The sequence below is a fragment of the Sturnira hondurensis genome, unplaced genomic scaffold, assembly GCF_014824575.4.
Source record: "Sturnira hondurensis isolate 20B ecotype Veracruz unplaced genomic scaffold, ASM1482457v3 Scaffold0021143, whole genome shotgun sequence".
Classification (NCBI taxonomy): domain Eukaryota; kingdom Metazoa; phylum Chordata; class Mammalia; order Chiroptera; family Phyllostomidae; genus Sturnira; species Sturnira hondurensis.
This window is the reverse complement of record NW_028093774.1, coordinates 21,866,489-21,884,841: the sequence shown is the minus strand read 5'-3', so window position 1 is coordinate 21,884,841 and position 18,353 is coordinate 21,866,489. Positions and strand designations below refer to the sequence as shown.

The following is an 18,353-nucleotide window of genomic DNA, read 5'->3' as shown; positions in this document are numbered from 1 at the left end:
ATGAATAATCCTTGCTTAGTATTACAACCCTTTGTCTCTGCTGAGTTTAATTTTTCTGTAAGTTTTTTTCATCTTTTATAATTATATTGACATTTTACTAATTTTTTACATTTACTGCTAGCCTTTGGATTCTGTGAGTATAAGGAGCCTGAATCTACCCTCCGAGCACTCAGGTTACTGCATGACCTGCAGATTGGAGAGAAGAAGCTGCTTGTTAAAGTTGATGCAAAGACAAAGGCACAACTAGACGAATGGAAAGCAAAGAAGAAAGCTTCTAATGGGGTATGTTTTTCATAGTGTTATCTTTTCTAGGCCAAATGTGCTCTTTTAGTGTAAATGCTCACTGTAAATGAATCTAATATGGGGCTTTACAAGATCGTCGTCTTGTGACTAACGCAGAAGGATGTTTTTAGAGTTTATAGTTACTTTAAGTCTTTTATCTACCCACTGTGGGTGGATGACTGTTGGTTTGCTTGTTCCAGGTTGGGATGAAGGTAGTAAGGGAGGCTGGACAAGGTTAACTTGCCAGAGAAAACATTGGTACAGACTATTCCAAACAGAGCTAATTCATTAAGGCAGCTTTGTAAGTAAGTACAAAATATATTTCAATCTACACAACTTTTATTAGTTACCCTCTCCTTTAGAAGTACACAGGTTCTAAAATATTTAAAATAATTATCAATATTATTTTATTCAGATTGGTGGCTGTACAAAGCGAAGCTGAAGTAAAGGAGTTTTTATATGTTTGTTGTATGTTTTATTACTTCCTCTCAGCAAAGCAAAAAATACCTAAAATCCGAGTTTATATTTCTTCATTATCCCTTTCTAGTTCCTTTTGGCACCTCAAGTTGAATGGATCCCAAATAGATTTATTACTGTCTTTCTGTCTCTAAAAACAAAATAGTCTTTTGCTCTCAAGTTTTATTATCATTCAAAATAAAAGGTTCCACTCCTTTCATTTCATTCCCCTTTTTATTTAATTCAAAATTTTAGGTTCCACCCCTCTCTTCTTTACAAAAACATTGTACTTTGTAAAAAACTCATAATATAAAGCCATAAAAGAGAAATTATGTGTCATTCATAATCTCATCACCATTAATAACCACTGTAGACATTTTTGTTGCATATTCTTCTAGACAGTTTTCTGTATTGATGAATGTAGTTTTGGTAGGAATAGGTGTATTTGTTCTTTCATAAACACAGGATTGAATTCTAACCATTGTTTTGTAAATAGCTTTTTTCCTATCTTTCCTTGGACTTCTAATAATACTTTAACTCGTTTCTCTGCATCTAGTTTTGTCTCATCTGACTATTTTAAAGTATTGCCTATATTTCAGAAAAGGAGCTATAATTATACCAATCCCCTGCTCATCCATCCTTAATGGTTTTGAATTTCTTAACAGTTTAAAGTCTGTTTTCTTAACATAGCATTCATGGCCTGCCTCAGTCTACGTGTCTAGTGTCCTCCATTGATCACCCTCCATTCGGTCATGTATCCACACAAACTTGGTTTGTGTTCTGCTGATATCTCATGTCCTTGTTGCCCATCCATACTCCCTGTTGAAATTCTGTTCATATAGTTAGTATAATTAAAATGTTACTTGACTCATGTAGCCTTCATTTGTCCTACTCCTTGATTCCTCTCAGGCAGAATTAAATTATTTTAAAAAAGATTTTATTTATAGGGAGGGCAAGGGAGGGAGAGAAACATCAATGTGTGGTTGCCTCTCTCATTCACCCCCCTACTGGGGACCTGGCCTGCAACCCAGGCATGTGTCCCAACTGGTGACCCTTTGGTTCACAGGCTGGCACTCATTCCACTGAGCCACACCAGCCAGGGCATATTCTCTCTTCTTATATCAAGTAGGTTTTTACTGCTGTTAATGGCAGTCCGCTTTGTAGAATGTAATGTGTTTTTTTTTGTTTGTTTTTTTTTAAATATTTTATTTATTTATCTTTAGAGGGGAAGGGAAAGAGAGAGGAAGGAAACATCAATGTATGGTTGCTTCTTATACATCTCCTGCAGGGAACTGGCCCCTGCCAGAAACTGGCCTGCAACCCAAGCATGTGCCCTGACTAGGAATCGAACCGCGATCGTCTGGTTCGCAGGCCCGCTCTCAATCCACTGAGCTACACCAGCCAGGGAATGTAATGTTTATATCTGTTTCTCACAGCCCTTTATACCCTTTTCATTCTTGTATCCTTCCCCCCATTTTTCGATGACGAGGTAGGACAAGAAGTTCACAGTGTGTGTCCCTGTATCTTGTACTTCACAGAACCTCGGAGAAAGTCTTTCCATAGCAAGAATTAAGTGCATATTTATTGAGTAACAATTGTAGCTATATTGCTGTCCTGAAAATCTTACTGTTCTTACCTAGTTTTATAAGGAAATAATAAAATACAGTTTCTCTGGAGTGTAAATTGTATTTCAGATAATGTTACTTGTCACATCACTAAAATCTTAAAACAAAAACAAACTGTATGCCATAAGAGTTTTTAGATTTTCCTTGCTGTAATAATTGACTTATTTATTTCTTTCCACTGGGATTGTTTTGCTGTGTTTACTCATAAGCTTGTGAAGTGGTTTAATTTGTAGTATTTTCAGATAAGGTGCTCTGAATATGAAGTATAGCCCTTCGCTCCATATTTATATGAATAAGGAGATGCACAATTTTGTGACTCTAGCAAGTGAAACCACAATTTATTTTTTTATTTTTATTTTTTAAGACTTTTTAATTTATTTATCTTTAGAAGGGAAGGGAAGGAGAGAGGGAGAGAAATATCAATGTGTGGTTGCCTCTCAAAAGTCCCCTGCTGGGAACTGGCCTGCAACCAAGGCATGTGCCCTGACTGGGAATCGAACTGCGATTGTGTGGTTCGCAGGCCCATGCTCAATCCACTGAGCTACACCAGCCAGGGCCAGAGACCACAATTTAAATCTGTATCTGTCTTCAAGAATGGAATTGAAGCCACCTCCAAAAGAAACAATTATTTCAGATAAAATGAAATAAAAATAATTAACAGACATTACTCCTGGGTACAGTTATATGGTATGCAGGTGGATGAAGTCACAAGACAAATGTGGCATTATTTTTCTGAAATGTCAATTTTCCTCAACAGTTTTCATTTTCAAAAAGTCAACCGACTAACAGATAAACTTTAAAAAGTAACTTAGACAAGTATAACTATATTGTGAAGTATAGAGTGGAGATTTGTCATGATTTTTCAGCATAAAATATGAGAGGTTACTTGTTTTTCCTTCTTTATTGTTGATTTGTTGAAGAAATTTAGAGAGCAGTGGCTTAAGATGGATGATCTGAAAATGAGACATTAAGAAACTTGTATGTTACTTTATTCAGCCATTTTTCTCATTCTAAGCAGAAGAGAAAACAGTTACAGAGTTCTCTTTGACCAAAAAAAAAACACGAGCTTGTTTAGAAAGAGATTTTTTCCTGACCCAGAATTTTAAGAGGAATTATGTGCCTTGTCTATTACCTTGATTGGAAGTTTTCATTGAGACTTTTCAGAATTTGCAGAAGCAGCATTTTGACCTTTAGTAAAGATATTTAATTTATGGTAGCCATGCTGATCTAGTTCACCTCTTGTTGCTTTCTGGCTGTGCAGCAGTAGAGGTAGAGCTGGCTGTTTGTCACGGTGGGTGGTTGTTAACCACACATTCAAGAATGAATTCTCACAAGTGTTGGAAGTGCAGATAATCTCTGGAAGGCGCCACTTAACATTACATTTTAGTTGGTGATAGATGCTATAGGTAGGAATATCTTCACATCTTTGCCTGCAGATTAGTCTGGCTGAATCTACTTTTCATCAAAAGAGAGAGCTATGCATTTGTTTAAGTTCCCAAAGAAGTTCTTGTTTTGAATGCCAGAGGAGCCTAGAAGAGCTGTTTTCCAACTAGTAAAGCTACTATTGAAGCTTTAAAATTTTCCTCTCAAAAGAGCCAAATGGGCCACATAAATATCTCAGATACTTAATGGATTTCTGTGATTCTGTTGTACTGCTAAACCCTATATCTTTTGCTGTTCAGTATTAATTGAATGCACTGTTTGTGTCTGAGGTGGAAGAAGAAACTGGAAATCAGGAAATTGTTTATGGTTGAAGACCCAGAGGTAGAGCAAGTTGAAACCAAAAATAAATGTACTTTTCCATGATATAGCTGGTTATTTTTGTTTTCTTATATTTACAATTAGTTAGGAGATTTGGGCTGATTAGCTTTTCTTCTAAAAATGTACATTTAAAAAAATATTTTATCTATTTATATTCAGAGAGTGGGGAAGGGAGGGAGAAAGAGAAGGAAGCATCAATGTGTGGCTGCCTCTTGAGCACCCCCTACTGGGGACCTGGACCACAACCCAGGCATGTGCCCTGACTGAGAATCAAACCGGCAACCTTTTGATTTGCAGGCCGGTGCTCAATCTACTGAGCCACGATTGAGCCACACCAGCCAGGGCCGTTGAAAGGAATTTAGAATGTAGGGGAAAACTAAAGAGTAGACTTGGATGCTCTTTCCTAAAGTGTATTTTCATAATAATTTAGGTCTCAGCAGCTGAGGGTTGTGTGAAATAGCCATGTGTGTTTCAAAATCTTCCGTTTCAGTGACAAGTTTACTGGAGGGTACACTTCTAATTTCATCCTGTGGAGAAGAGTCTCACTGATGGGATTTTAGTGAAAGCCACATGAAGACGTTAACTATGATAGATTATTGATCTAAAGTAAGAAAGGAGGAACACATCACCAGAATTATAGTTACAATATTTTTTTAAATTATTTTAATTGTTTAATTATAGTTCATTTATAAAGCATCTTATCTTAAGATGCCAGTAGAAAAGGTTGGCAACAAGAAGGTTGAATGAAGGGGCAGGTTTGAGAAAGATACTCTTACAGTGATTAGTTTAAAATATTGTACAATTTACATTGAAGTTATTTATACAACTTTCTCTTATCCTTTATTAAATGCTTAAGGGCAAGGTTATTTTTTTTTGAATTTTGAATTGTTTGCCATTTAGCATAGTATCCTGCACACGATAGGCTCTTTGTTCAGTAAATTTATTTAAAAAATAAATGCTTGTTGAGTAAGTATTCGTTGGCAATAGCTTTCAGAATGCTGGTGGTTAAGAAATAACTGTTAGGTTATATTAAGGAGCCACAGGGTTATTTTTGTTTTTCTTATACTGACAATTAGTTAAACTCAACCTTGAGTAGAGTAGTATGCATTGTGACCAGGAGCCAACATTTGTGCAGAAGAGCATGGTTCGTGTTTGTGTATCTGAAAATGTGCATAGTATATGTTTACCGAGTAAACTGATACATACATTGGGGCATGCATGTGTATAGAGTTTTAAATTAGAAAAGTTTTTGTGCACATACTTGTGTATGAAACCTTTCATAATTTAAATCTGTATATACATGGAATTGAGAGGAATTGAGAGTAACCAACTGGAAATTATCCTGTGTTCTCAGGTCAATCTCTAAATTTTGTGGTCTCAACTGGATTAATTCCCTAATCAGGGGACTTGAAATAAAACTTAGAAATAAGAAGAATAGTAGTACATTAGAAGCCAGTGATTTTTTCCATATCGACACAAGTAACAATCTAAACTTCTTTTTAAAATTAATGAAGTATTATAGTCAGTTGCTTACTTGTGAGAAATATTACAGCGTCAATTTTGTATGTGTTTTTTTAAAAGGATTTTATTTATTTTTAGAAGGGAAGGGAGGGAGAACGAGAGGGAGAGAAACATCAGTGTGTGGCTGCCTCTTGCACACCCCCTACTGGGGACCTGGCCTGCAATCCAGGCATGTGCTCTGATTGGGAAGGAATCCAACTGGCGACCCTTTGATTTGCAGGCTGGCGCTCGATCCACTTAGCCACACCAGCCGGGGAGAATTTTGGTTTTTTATTATGTTACATGTGCAAGTCATGGGGAAGAAAGGTTTGTGCAGTAATGAGTTGATTCTTACTTAGTGTATATGATTTTTATAAGTGATATTCCCACATTATAAAAATTAGAGGGGAAAAGATTATATTGTTTCAGCCCCTGACCTATCTGATGCTTGCATTTTATTGCATAGAATTTTCCAGTGTTTTTTGGGTCACTTCACCAACACAGGCTTTTATTTTAAGTAGCGGCTAGTGTGTACATAATGTTATGCTTCGCTTTTTTTACGTAATTAAATTTTTTTTAAGATTTTTAAAAATTTATCTTTAGAGGGGAAGGGAAGGAGAGAGGGAGAGAAACATCAATGTATGGCTGCCTCTCATGTGTCCCCCGCCAGGAACTGGCCTGCAACCCAGGCATGTGCCCTGACCAGGAACCAAACCGCAGTTGTTTGGTTCACAGGCCCATGCTCAATCCACTGAGCCACACCAGCCAGGGCTAAATTTTCAACTATTAAATTGTTTAGGAAACATTCTTTGTGCAAGTATGGAGCAAGACAGTCTGAAAGATTGGGAAAGCTTGGCAGATAGATGTTTTGTGCAGTATGCTAGTCCTGTGATTTAAATTTCTGTAGCTGGCTCAGTGGATTGAGCACAGGCCTGCGAACCACACAATTGCGGTTCGATTCCCAGTCAGGGCACATTCCTGGGTTGCAGGCTGGTTCCCTGCAGGCTAGTTCCCAGCAGGGGACGCATGAGAGGCAACCATACATTGATATTTCTCTCCTTCTCTCCTTCCCTTCCCCTCTAAAGATAAATAAATAAATAAATCTTTAAAAAAATAAATTTCTGTAGCTGGATAAGGATCAGAATATAGCTATCAAGGGAAGAAAGGAAAAGAAAGGGATAAAGTACCAGCATTTAAGGAAATAACACTAAAAGAAGTTTAGTTTTATAAAGTTAAGAGCAAAACCAAATCTACATTTAGTTAGGACTACAGGAATGTTTTAGAGAAGACATTTTGTTTATTTTGTATACTAACTCTTGTTTTGGAATGATTTTCATTTTCTTGGTTGACTTCTTCCTCCCTCTCCCCCCAACTCCTGAATTTGCCTTGTTTTTTTGTTTTGTTTTGTTTTGCTTTGTTTTAAAGACTGCCAGGCCAGAAACTGTCACTACTGATGATGAAGAAGCCTTAGATGAAGAAACAAAGAGACGAGATCAGATGATCAAAGGGGCCATTGAAGTTCTGATACGTGAATACTCCAGCGAGCTCAATGCCCCTTCACAAGAATCTGACTCTCACCCGAGGAAGAAGAAGAAGGAAAAGAAAGAAGACGTATGTGTTACTGATTTCTGACAAGTTATTTCTACAGTTACTTTTTGTGGTGTCACTCTTGTGCTTTCATTTCAATTTCTGAGGGAAAAACAGAATGACTAGCATTTATAATAATATACTGTCCAGCCTCTTTTGACCAATTAACTTTAATTTTTTAACCAAAATATTTCTGTTTTCCATGTTTGAAATGTACTGGCATGGGAGCTTCTGCTTCTCATTGGATTCAAATTCAGTAAGGCGGAAAACAAACCTCAAGTGAAGAGGTGTAGAGACTGATATTAAGGGTTAGAGTGCAACGTTTTTGTTTTTATTTGGCTATGAAGGGGCTGGCTGTTTTGCCTTACTCTTCCTCATTATCCACTCTGTCTCTGCTTCAGGCAGGATGCTGGTCTCATTCACTTGAGGATTTTTACCCATTTTTAAAAATTTTTAGCTGCCTCCCCTTATAAACCATGTCTCATATCCTCCGTGGACACTGGTGCTGTTTAAGTTCTAACTGGAGGACTGAGAGCAGCACAGGATGAAGCACTTTACCCTAGTGTAGTATGTTATCACCGTTCGTCTGACCAAGCTAACTGAGCAGTAGGGGTCCAGGTTGAAAGAAAATGTTTTTTATATCCATTTCTTTTGAATAAACTTGGAGAAATTATGGGGAGTGTTTTCTTTTTCTTTTTTTAAGATTTTATCTATTTATTTTTATAGAGAGGGGAAGAGAAGGGAGAGGGAGAGAAACATCGATGTGTGAGAGAAACATCAACTTGTTGCCTCTTGCATGAATCTCTGCTGGGGCCCTGGCTTGCAACCCAGGCATGTGCCCTGACTGGGAATGGAACCAGTGACCTTTCGGTTTAAGGGATGATATTCAGCCCACTGAGCCACACCAGTTAGGACAAGAGTGTTCTTTAAAAATGTTAGGATTATGCTATATGCATGGATCGCCTGTGCCAAGAAAAAGTATTATGAAACATAATGGGTTTAATATCAAGGTCCATATTATTTTGGATTTTATTGCCTTATTTTAGGCCATCTTCAATGCTCTTTGTGGCCAAATACATTTTTATTACTTGGATTGTTCTTCCTCATGTGAGCGTAAATACCTGTCTGGTGAAATGCCAATAATTACTTGGGAATAGTAATTCAAGAGTTAGGTCCAGACCAATTGAGGCCTGTGGAGTGTTTTCCCTTCCTCACTAATGGAAAGGGAGAAAATAACTAGACATTGGTGTTGGATATGGGTTTGGAAGAGAGGATCAAAGAAATCTTCTATGACAGAAATTATAGGCACATTTTCTTGGTATGATTGTTCCCAGATTTGTATCAAGGAAAGAGCCCTGCTAGTATGAGATCGTCCTCACTCCTTTGCTTAGGGGAGGTGATGGGAGAGGTTATAGAGAGTGAGTGAAATCTGTTATTTGCAAGTAATTTGAAATCCAGAAAATGTCACAGATTTTGCATTGTTTACAGTATAAACATACAGAGCATTGTTTGGCAGAGTAATGTGAACTCTTGTTTTTATGTTTGCTTTAAAAAAAAAAAAAAACTCTTCCTGGATTTTTTCGCAGATTTTCCGCAGATTTCCAGTGGCACCTCTGATCCCTTATCCACTCATCACTAAGGTTTGTTCACATTGTAGGCTTTTACTGCTAATTGCCAGATTTGTGCTTACTGCTAATTGCTAGATTTTCGATTCTTGTTTATATGATTTTCCTTATTTAACTTTGATTGTTAGATTTGTTACTATATTAGTTCTTTTAAATTATTTACTTCTACCTGTACAGATATCTAACCTTTACTTTACTTTTATTAGATTGGTCTTTATGCATCCCTTCTTGTCCCCTTTGTGTTTTAGGAGGATATAAATGCTATAGAAATGGAAGAAGACAAAAGAGACCTGATATCCCGAGAGATCAGCAAGTTCAGAGATACACACAAGGTAGTATTCTTGTTTTTTCACTTGATACCAATCTAGACTTTTTACAGAATCCAAAGCAAACAGACAAAAAAAAAAATCAACCTTACATTAGGATATACTTTTAAATGCTTTTTATAGGTTTAATTGATATTTGGATAGAAAAAAACCGGAAGACCAATACCATATTAAAGTGGACCGTGACATATTGTACTTAGTTTTTTCAGTTACTTACTACTCGGCAGTCATCTCACTTTAATATGAGTGAAGTCTAATTTTATTTTTAGATTTCAACATAAACATCAAGGTCAGATTTAAACCAGATTCAAGGGGGCAGGATAACATACACCGTAGTGTATTTCTGGGGGCAGTTATTTAACTTAATCTTAGGAAAACCATTTCTTTAGAGCTGAGGTTAAAATTTAAGATTTATATTTGTATAGATTAAGTTGAGAGGGGGAGATTTTTTAAAGTAGGTCAGTGGTTACCAGACTTACCAAATTTTAGATGCATGGAAGAACTGTAAATGCCCATAAAGCTAATCTATTCATTGACCCCCCACCATTATGATAGAGATCATATGGTGACTAATGCAAGATGAAACACTCAGCTTGGAAAGTAACAAGGAATAGGATGTAAGTATGAGCTTCTGTTTTTTATTATATTTATGGATGCCCCCTCAGAAAAATATGCAAAGGGGTAACTGGCTTGGAAATGGGTATTTGTGCATAGTAAATCCTGCTCACGAGGTTCGCCTGTTGAAAGCTTGTCTCAACGACAGTGCATCTGTGAGTGTTCGCTGATGGTGAAGGTGATGCTTACGGACAGTGAAGTGCAAACACTGCATGAAATATATTTTAATGTTAGAGCTAAGATATTACTGGTTCTTTCTCGTAAGACTGAGTGGCCTTTAATTCAGTGAAATGTGTTTATATTTTCTTTTATTTAATCTTAGTTTTTCTTACTGCTTTCAAAATTCCAAGTTGACAATTAATGCCATTGAATCAATGCTGCCGAACACTTATTGTCCAGGCCCAGCCCTAGCTGACACACACAGTGCTTTTTCAGGAATTAAATGTCTGAAAGCACAAATGCAGTTCTGCTGAATCAATTTTTAGACTTAAAGGGGTAGTCCATGGGAAGTCACTTTAGAGGAATACTTTTGGTTAGGTTTAATACTCAAAGTCAGTGTCTGTGTAAGCTTGAAAATAGTATACAGTTGTGTGTGGTTTACCCCCTTTTTGTTTAAAAATTTTGTTTAAATCCTGTCATGTCATTGGTAAAAAAGTATGATGAAATTGTGTTCTTAATTAATTCAAGATACTGCTTCAGAGTTTTGAGAAGCTGTGAGGCATTTGACTACCTAAGATTGAATTCACTACCAGGGGATGTTTTGAATTTCCAAAATGTGCTTTAACAAAGTCAAAATGGAAAAGAAAAAATGTTTATTTTATTGGGTGGTATGGTTAAAGGAAATTATTAAAACTTGAGTAACAAAAAATGAGCTCAGTGAACCTTTGCATGTTTTGGTATGAGTTTATTAAGTAACCGCAGACTGTCAGGGTATCAGCGTGGCAGGGGGCGTCCATTTACAGCACGGACGAGTCTGAAGAGAGAACAAGGTAAGATTTATGATTTTTTTCTATCCTTCTCTCTTCATTGTTTCATTATTTTCTTACATCAGTTTAGTCTCCATTTCCTCTTTCTCCAGTCTTTGTCTTAAAATATATATATGTGTGTGTTTGTATCTATTTATTGCAAATAGAATCTTTCAGAAATGCATTTAGTGTGTGTGAACCAGATTCATTCACCTTTTCATTTACTTAGAACAAAAGCTTTGAATTGAGTTTGAAACAAATTATTATTTACATAAGTGAAACTATACACTTAAGAAATTAAGTAGTGCAGTGACTAAGCAAGAGTTAAAAAATTGAGGAATTCTACAAAAGAAATTATTGGAACAGCTAAAATAATCTGTAAGTATTTATCTCAGAAATAAATTTCTTTATAAGTGTATGACACTGAGGTAAGTTTTATGTAGTCTAGCCTCATTGTAAAATTTAGATTTTTATAATTTTATAGAACTGTTTTCAGAAATTAGAATTTGGCCCTCTAAAGAGCTTACAGTTTCTGTCTTTCTACCATTTTCTTTTTCTCTTCCCTTTGTAATTTCAATGTATTCAGTTTTAGCTTTGCCTACATTCTACTTCGGTAAAAATTGGCACAGTAGCTGAATATATTGATTTCTCACGCATTAGCCTTTCTTTCATACTCCTCTCTCAGTTCTCTGGTCCATGAACAAGAGAAAAAGAGTATAACAGGTAAGATTGCTTTTTAAAGTTGTTTTAAATGCTTTACATGACTGAGAAAAGAAAAAAATGCACATTTATTGCTACAGTTTATTTCAGTGACTCTCATCATGGAACCAAAGAGATAATAAATATGTTTTGTTTTTGTTCTGTTTTCCTGTTTGGGGTATTTTCTTTTTCTTTCTGAGATTGTGTAGAAACCGTGTGATACACTGGTAATCTTGTCAGGGCGCAGACTTGGTCTTACTTTGTTATTTGGTTTGTTTGTGAACCATGTACTTGCTCTTCCTCCCAGAGACATAGCTTGTAGGCAAGGTTAATCCCGTGTTGGCGATCCATGTCCTAGCACAGCATCTGTAAGTTCATACGCAATTGTTCCTTCCAAGGATGGATTTATCACTGTCAATATATTTTTATTGTCTTGTAGGCATAAGGGGCATAAATATGTTGCTTTTACTGTTAAGTTAAATGAAACTTACTACAATAATGTACATTTTTTGCTTGAAGTGAGTGATTTTCAAACTTTTTGCATTTGGTGGGCTATCCATCTTGTAATGATGGGAGTAAATGTTTCAATGTAGATAGTAAAGCAGATCTTGGCTGAATTCACCTTGCCTTTTGGAGGGTGGGCACACCAGAGGGTAGATTATTTAGTTGTGTTACAGTGGCCTCTTTTCCCACCTCTTCTTTAAAACCTTAACTAGTAACCTTTAGGTAATGGGAAGTCTGAGGCTGAAATTAGTAGCAGTAGTCCCAGTGATTTACAGAAATTTATAATGGGAAGAATTACATTTTAGCCAAGTGATTGTATTACTAGTAATAATTACAGAAATTACTGTGAACCAACACATTTCTCATGGTCATTTTTAGTTATTACATAATCATTGAGTGGCCAGCCACACTTGACGCAATCTCCCAGCATCCAAGATTGGAGATACCTGGTCTCTGTAGAGCATATGGTTTTGCACGAAATCTATTTAGTCTTGTGATTATTTTAGTTAAATTTGACAAGTAAAACCACAAGTATTTGATCATAAAGTACCAGTGGGTTTTTTTGTTGTTGTTGCTGCTGTATTTTGTTACCCCTCCCCCCAAATATTGGGCAGTGCGCTGGGGAAATTCTGAATATGGGAGCCACAGAGTTAACTCTAAAAGTACTTTTATTGGTTTCTAGAAACTGGAAGAAGAGAAAGGCAAAAAAGAAAAAGAAAGACAGGAAATTGAGAAAGAACGGAGAGAAAGAGAGAGGGAGCGTGAAAGGGAACGAGAAAGGCGAGAACGGGAACGAGAAAGGGAAAGAGAACGTGAACGAGAAAAGGAGAAGGAACGGGAGCGGGAACGAGAACGGGATAGGGATCGTGACCGGACAAAGGAGAGAGATCGAGACCGCGATCGAGAAAGAGACCGTGACCGTGATCGGGAACGGAGTTCAGATCGCAATAAGGATCGGAGTCGTTCAAGGTAAGGCTTCATAGAAATTACTGTTTTCCTGATAGTTTTAATCGAACTGCAGGTTTACACTCTTAGGACTATTTATGTATATGTGATGAGAGAACTTAGCCACGGAGCATGCCCGACTTGCTGTATTGCACATATAAAAAACATTGGTGAGAGTAACAATTTTCATCTTCAAAATTAATTTCTGTGTTAAGCCAATTTTTACACATACCCAGAACACACCACTGTCCACCCACTTCTATGGGCAGACAGGATTCTCTCTTGTCTTCCTGGGCCTGTGGCCGTTTTTCCCCTAGTTAGTGTTTCATTGAGGTCCTGTCTATTGGGAAATCTGGTCCTGCACCCCAGTGCTCAGCCTCTGGTGTCTTTTGTTTGCTTCTATAGTCCATCCACTGGACGCCTGAAACTCACCTCCCAGAGTCGAAATGTACTGTCTTTATGACTACTGCTAATTACACCTTGTTTTGTTTTGTTGTATTTAGACATTTTTCTTAATTATGATGTTAATTTCAATTGATTAATCTCAAATTCTTTAAGAATGAGGAAGTAAAAAAGGAAAAGCAATGGAAAAGGGAAAATGGGAAAAGGGAAGGAACAAAAGCGCATCTTTCTTCTCAAGCTAGTTAGTTTTCAAGCATTTTTTGATGAGTTAAATATTCCTTATTTGATATTATACATAAATAAACACTAAAATGCCTCTAATTAAGTAAAAGGCAACAACAGATTAGATACAGGAGATTTTAATTAAATTGGCATAGTTAGGACCAAAAAAGATAAAATGGACACTGCCAGCTTATCTTCAGCCCTTTCCTTTTAACAGGTTAATGAACACAATTTGAAACACAAGTGAGTCTTGCTCTTCAAAGAAACAGTGAAGCAACAATATTTTCTCAGTATTTAAACATGTTAATATAACCAGTTGCTTGCATAAATCTAAATATAAAACCAATCACCTATAGGTTTTGAGATGGCATTCACCATTTGTGTCAAAAGTTGAACATTATGAATCAAGTCCAATCATATTTTTAGAAGGGGAGAATAGTGATAGCATTTGCTGAACCAAAATTACCATCACCACAGTTCATAAAGCTGATCATACTCGTTTAACCACAAACCAATTTTATTTAAATCAGGACTGAGCAAAAGAAATGTTCTATTAGCCATCATGATCTGAATTCTGGTGTATGAGACCAGTTTAAATACAGTACACATAAGTTACAAAACACTTGGAGTAAGTCAGTGGCCAAGTATTACTCATTAGTAGCTTTTTAAAGATAAGCTGTCAAGTCTGTCCTTCTGTACACTTAATGCTAGCGAAAGTCATTTTTGTTCTAGGAATGCACTTCTTGGTATTCTTCAAATACTCCATCAGTGAAACCTCTCCTGAGGTGATGCCTTTGTTCTTGTCGGAATCCCTGTAAGAAAATCCAGGGGCCTGATCTGTCGTTCAGGCAAACAGACCTTGGAGATTAGACCTAGTCTTGTGCCCTCCTCCATCTTCCACAGTATGGCGCTGGGTACACTTTTAAACAAAAGTCTTGCCCTTCTCAGCATCACTCGTTTTTAATCTCTCTTTCGTTACACACAATGCAGAGGGGTTCCCACTCACAAGCGGGATATCCCACTCTGTATCTCAAATACACATTTTTGTGTTGCAGATTTCCCATCTTACTGTAGCTGAAGGGAGGTCCAGTTTAGATCATTTTACCAGTTGCTGAAACTGGAAGTTCAGTGCTCTGACTGTTTAGTGGGCAAGTTCTTTTACTTCCTCCCCTGGAATAACTAGTATCCTTTGAATAACCGTCGTTGAGATTTTGACCTATGTGAAAACAGTGTTTTTATATTTCTACTATAGATATGAATTCATAAATAGTGTATTATGTTGTATGTAGACATACGTATTTGTATTTGATTAGATCTATGGCACCATACCATGCACCGCAGTTCAGTTTTATCATTCCAAATTAAATATTTGAGAACTTTTTATTGCTCCTGTGTATGACTTTAATTTATCTGTGTAAGATGCCAAAATGCTCTTTTCTCCACACCCTTCCAACACCTTTTTATTCCTTGACCATTGGTGAAACAGACTATCTTTTAACATGTTCATTAGTCCTTTTTATTTCTTACACCCAGGGTCTTTTGTTTGTTTGCATTCTGAGATACCAATATGCATTTACATTGAATTCAGAATTTGGTGCTGGAAACATATTCTTTGTCTCTTTGAAAAAGAGGATTTTACGGTTGTGCAGAAATCAAATGCTGAATTCTAGTTTGTGCGTTTGTATATTTTATAATATATGTTCTCTCTTCCTTGGTTTTAAAAGGAAAACAGAAAGACTGACAGATTTAAAAAAATTTTTTTTGTGTGTGTAGAGAAAAGAGCAGAGATCGTGAAAGGGAACGGGAGCGGGAACGAGAAAGAGAGAGAGAACGGGAACGAGAAAGAGAACGCGAGAGAGAGAGAGAACGTGAAAGGGAACGGGAGCGTGAGAGAGAGAAAGACAAGAAGAGGGACCGAGAAGAGGATGAAGAAGATGCATATGAACGAAGAAAACTTGAGAGAAAACTCCGAGAGAAAGAAGCTGCTTATCAAGAGGTGAACTGAGGAAACGCTTTTATTTGTAAAGCTTGGTACTTAGTAACTTGGTCAAAAATGTAACCCTTGGTATGCATTTTTAAAACTCCGAAATTGCATTTTTAGCGTCTCAAGAATTGGGAAATCAGAGAACGGAAGAAAACTCGGGAATATGAGAAAGAGGCTGAAAGAGAAGAAGAAAGAAGAAGAGAAATGGTAATATTCTAGTTACAGATCAGTGATTTTCAGATACAAATGAGATCAAATCTTTACTGTTAACTAAAAGTAACTTTATAATTAAAGTGTATTAGCTCCCAGTATAATTTTATTTTCATATATTTTAAGTAACCTTGAGAAACTTTCAGTACACCCAAATCTTTTTTCCTATTTTTTAAATTTTTGCTATCTATATAAGCAAAATTATATTTTGGCGTACTTTTAAAGTAAATCTGTCATAGAGTAATACATAAAATGAGAATTTATAGAACATTCTCTGATTAAGAATCTGCAACATTTTTGAATTTCAAGAGGCTTTGATATTCTGTATTGGTTGGTACATTTGGATGGAAGAGAGTGTCATGGGAAGATCTGGTTTTATAAATCAAAACTTGTTTTCTGTATATAACATTTATGGATTATAGTTCTTCCTTAGAATACTATTTATTCTTTTGACTGTGATAGTCATAAAAAATACATCTTGTTTTTCACATTTGCGTTGCTTGATATGTAAGAGTGAAGCAATTAGTTTAGGTTGTTACTAAAATGACAAAAGTATATTTTATCATAGTATTTGCTTTAGTAGTATGTTCCATGTGTTCTGTCTTTGCCAGAATTTCATGAAAGTTTCTTTATCTCCAGTTTGGAGATTATTCTTCCCAAAACTTCACTGAAGTTAGGAATCTTCTTCAAATAGCTTTTGAACATGAGACATAGAGGGAATTTTTGTAAGTAACCAAAAGGGTGCATGCAGCAACTAGATAGATAGTATGGGCGTTCTGGATCGTACATCTGCTAACGTTACTGAATTTCTTAAAATACTTTTTATTTCCCTGGATTGTAGCTCTCGTTCTAGAATTTCTTTTTCATCCCTAGGTTAGAAAGTAGGAAGAGAATAATATAGTTGAGACATAATTATTTGAAGAAATGTTTGCCACCAACAACTTTGTGGAATAAATTTGGAGTGATTCTGCTTCCTACAAGCAAATCTGAAACCTGTCTTTCTAGAGAAAAATTTCCTATTATTTTTTGTTTGGGGACTTAAAAAAAAAGTGTTTATTTACTCATTGTAAAAATGTTCAAGTACCAGAAGTCTCCGATGTAAAAAGTGGCAGCTTCTGCTCTTCAAGAGTGGTAACTTAACGTTTGTTTTAGTGTTTACCTTACCAGCCTTTCTGTGTTTTATTTAGGTATTTGTATTGTCATGGCTACCTGATAGTCTGCGGGTAGTATTGTCAGATAAGGCACATGCAGCAGCATGTGTGAGAGTGTTTAAGGAATGGCAAAGGTGTATTCACATTATTTTGGGAGTACAGAGAGACGGGGGGGGGGGGAGTTGGTCATAGAGTGGATTAGATTGGGGAAGTCTTTAAAGAGGTAATATATGAACTGGATGAAGAGTGTTAAAAATTTAGTGTAGTCAGAAACCTGCTGTTACCTGCTTTGTATGTGGATTTTATCATTGTCCATATAATATAGATGCAGATTATATATTTATACCTATGTAATTGTTAGCTATAATTTCAATTAAATACAATATTTGTTGTATTTAAAATTCTAAAAACAGGAGTAAGAGGTTTATGTATTTTCATGGTTTGTATGAACCATGGAGAATAGAGGCTTTACCTTTAAGTTGATGCATGAACATGATTTAAAAAATTTTTTAAAAGAGTTTATTTATCCTTAGAGGGGAAGGGAAGGAGAGAGGGAGAGAAATATCAGTGTATGGTTGCTTCTCGTGTGTCCCCTGCTGGGAACTGGCCTGCAACCCAGGTGTGTGCCCTGACTGGGAATTGAACCGCGGTTGCTTGGTTCACAGGCCCGCACTCAATCCACTGAGCTATACCAGCCAGGGCATGATTTAAAATTTTAATACTGCATTTCACAAAAAACTACTTGTAGCATCATTTACCTGCACATGAAATATGTATAATATTTTTTTGTTAATATATTCAGTAAGATAACTTTCAGTTTTGTTTTTTGGTGTGCTCAGGTTTCATTAACTAGAAAATAATAACTGTACTTTGAAGATTATATTCAGAGAGGAAATTTACTATAGCGTACTATATGTGGTTTTATTTTACAGATGCGTCCTAAATCTGACTTGTCTTATGAGTAAAAGACAAAAAAAAATACTGTTATGCACATTTAATAAATGAAGTATATGAGAATTATAAAGTTCAAGTGGTATGGATAAGAAAAATCTGTTCCCAAGAAAGGGGGAGGGTGTAACCTAAGTGACTTTTATGTTAATTTTGCACACTTTGTCCTTCATTTCCTCAAAGGCAAAAGAAGCTAAACGACTGAAAGAATTCTTAGAAGATTATGATGATGATAGAGATGATCCCAAATATTACAGGTAAAGAATCCTTGTTTTGTGAACTCATATTTTCAGCATTTTTTAGCTGTATTTTTCTTTGTCTGCCAAAGAGTGCAAGTTCACAAGTTCTGCAGAATGAAAAAGAAACCAAAATCTTCATATTCGATCTTGTAATCACCCCATAGCTGATACACTGTTTGTGAGAGGATGGTTGGGCAGTGGGGGGAAGAGCTCTTGGCAAAGGATCCACGATTCTGTGTATCTTTTTGGGTGGGGGAAGTCCATAATATTATAAATTTTCCTTCATTTATTTTAAAGATGTCCAGTT

The 18,353-nt window shown here is 36.2% G+C and overlaps 1 protein-coding gene across 4 annotated transcripts in view; it reads left to right on the top strand.

Moving 5' to 3' along the window:
- Positions 1 to 18,353, top strand: part of RBM25 (RNA binding motif protein 25) — a 54,952-nt gene that overhangs the window by 22,440 nt on the left and 14,159 nt on the right. For all 4 annotated transcript variants that reach the window (XM_037031638.1, XM_037031639.1, XM_037031640.1 and 1 more), the window contains 8 exons: positions 122 to 282; positions 7,050 to 7,235; positions 8,798 to 8,851; positions 9,085 to 9,168; positions 12,628 to 12,914; positions 15,288 to 15,510; positions 15,616 to 15,705; positions 17,991 to 18,064. In XM_037031638.1, the coding sequence (XP_036887533.1) occupies positions 122 to 282; positions 7,050 to 7,235; positions 8,798 to 8,851; positions 9,085 to 9,168; positions 12,628 to 12,914; positions 15,288 to 15,510; positions 15,616 to 15,705; positions 17,991 to 18,064 (1,159 nt within the window). The remainder of the gene's footprint in view (positions 1 to 121; positions 283 to 7,049; positions 7,236 to 8,797; positions 8,852 to 9,084; positions 9,169 to 12,627; positions 12,915 to 15,287; positions 15,511 to 15,615; positions 15,706 to 17,990; positions 18,065 to 18,353) is intronic.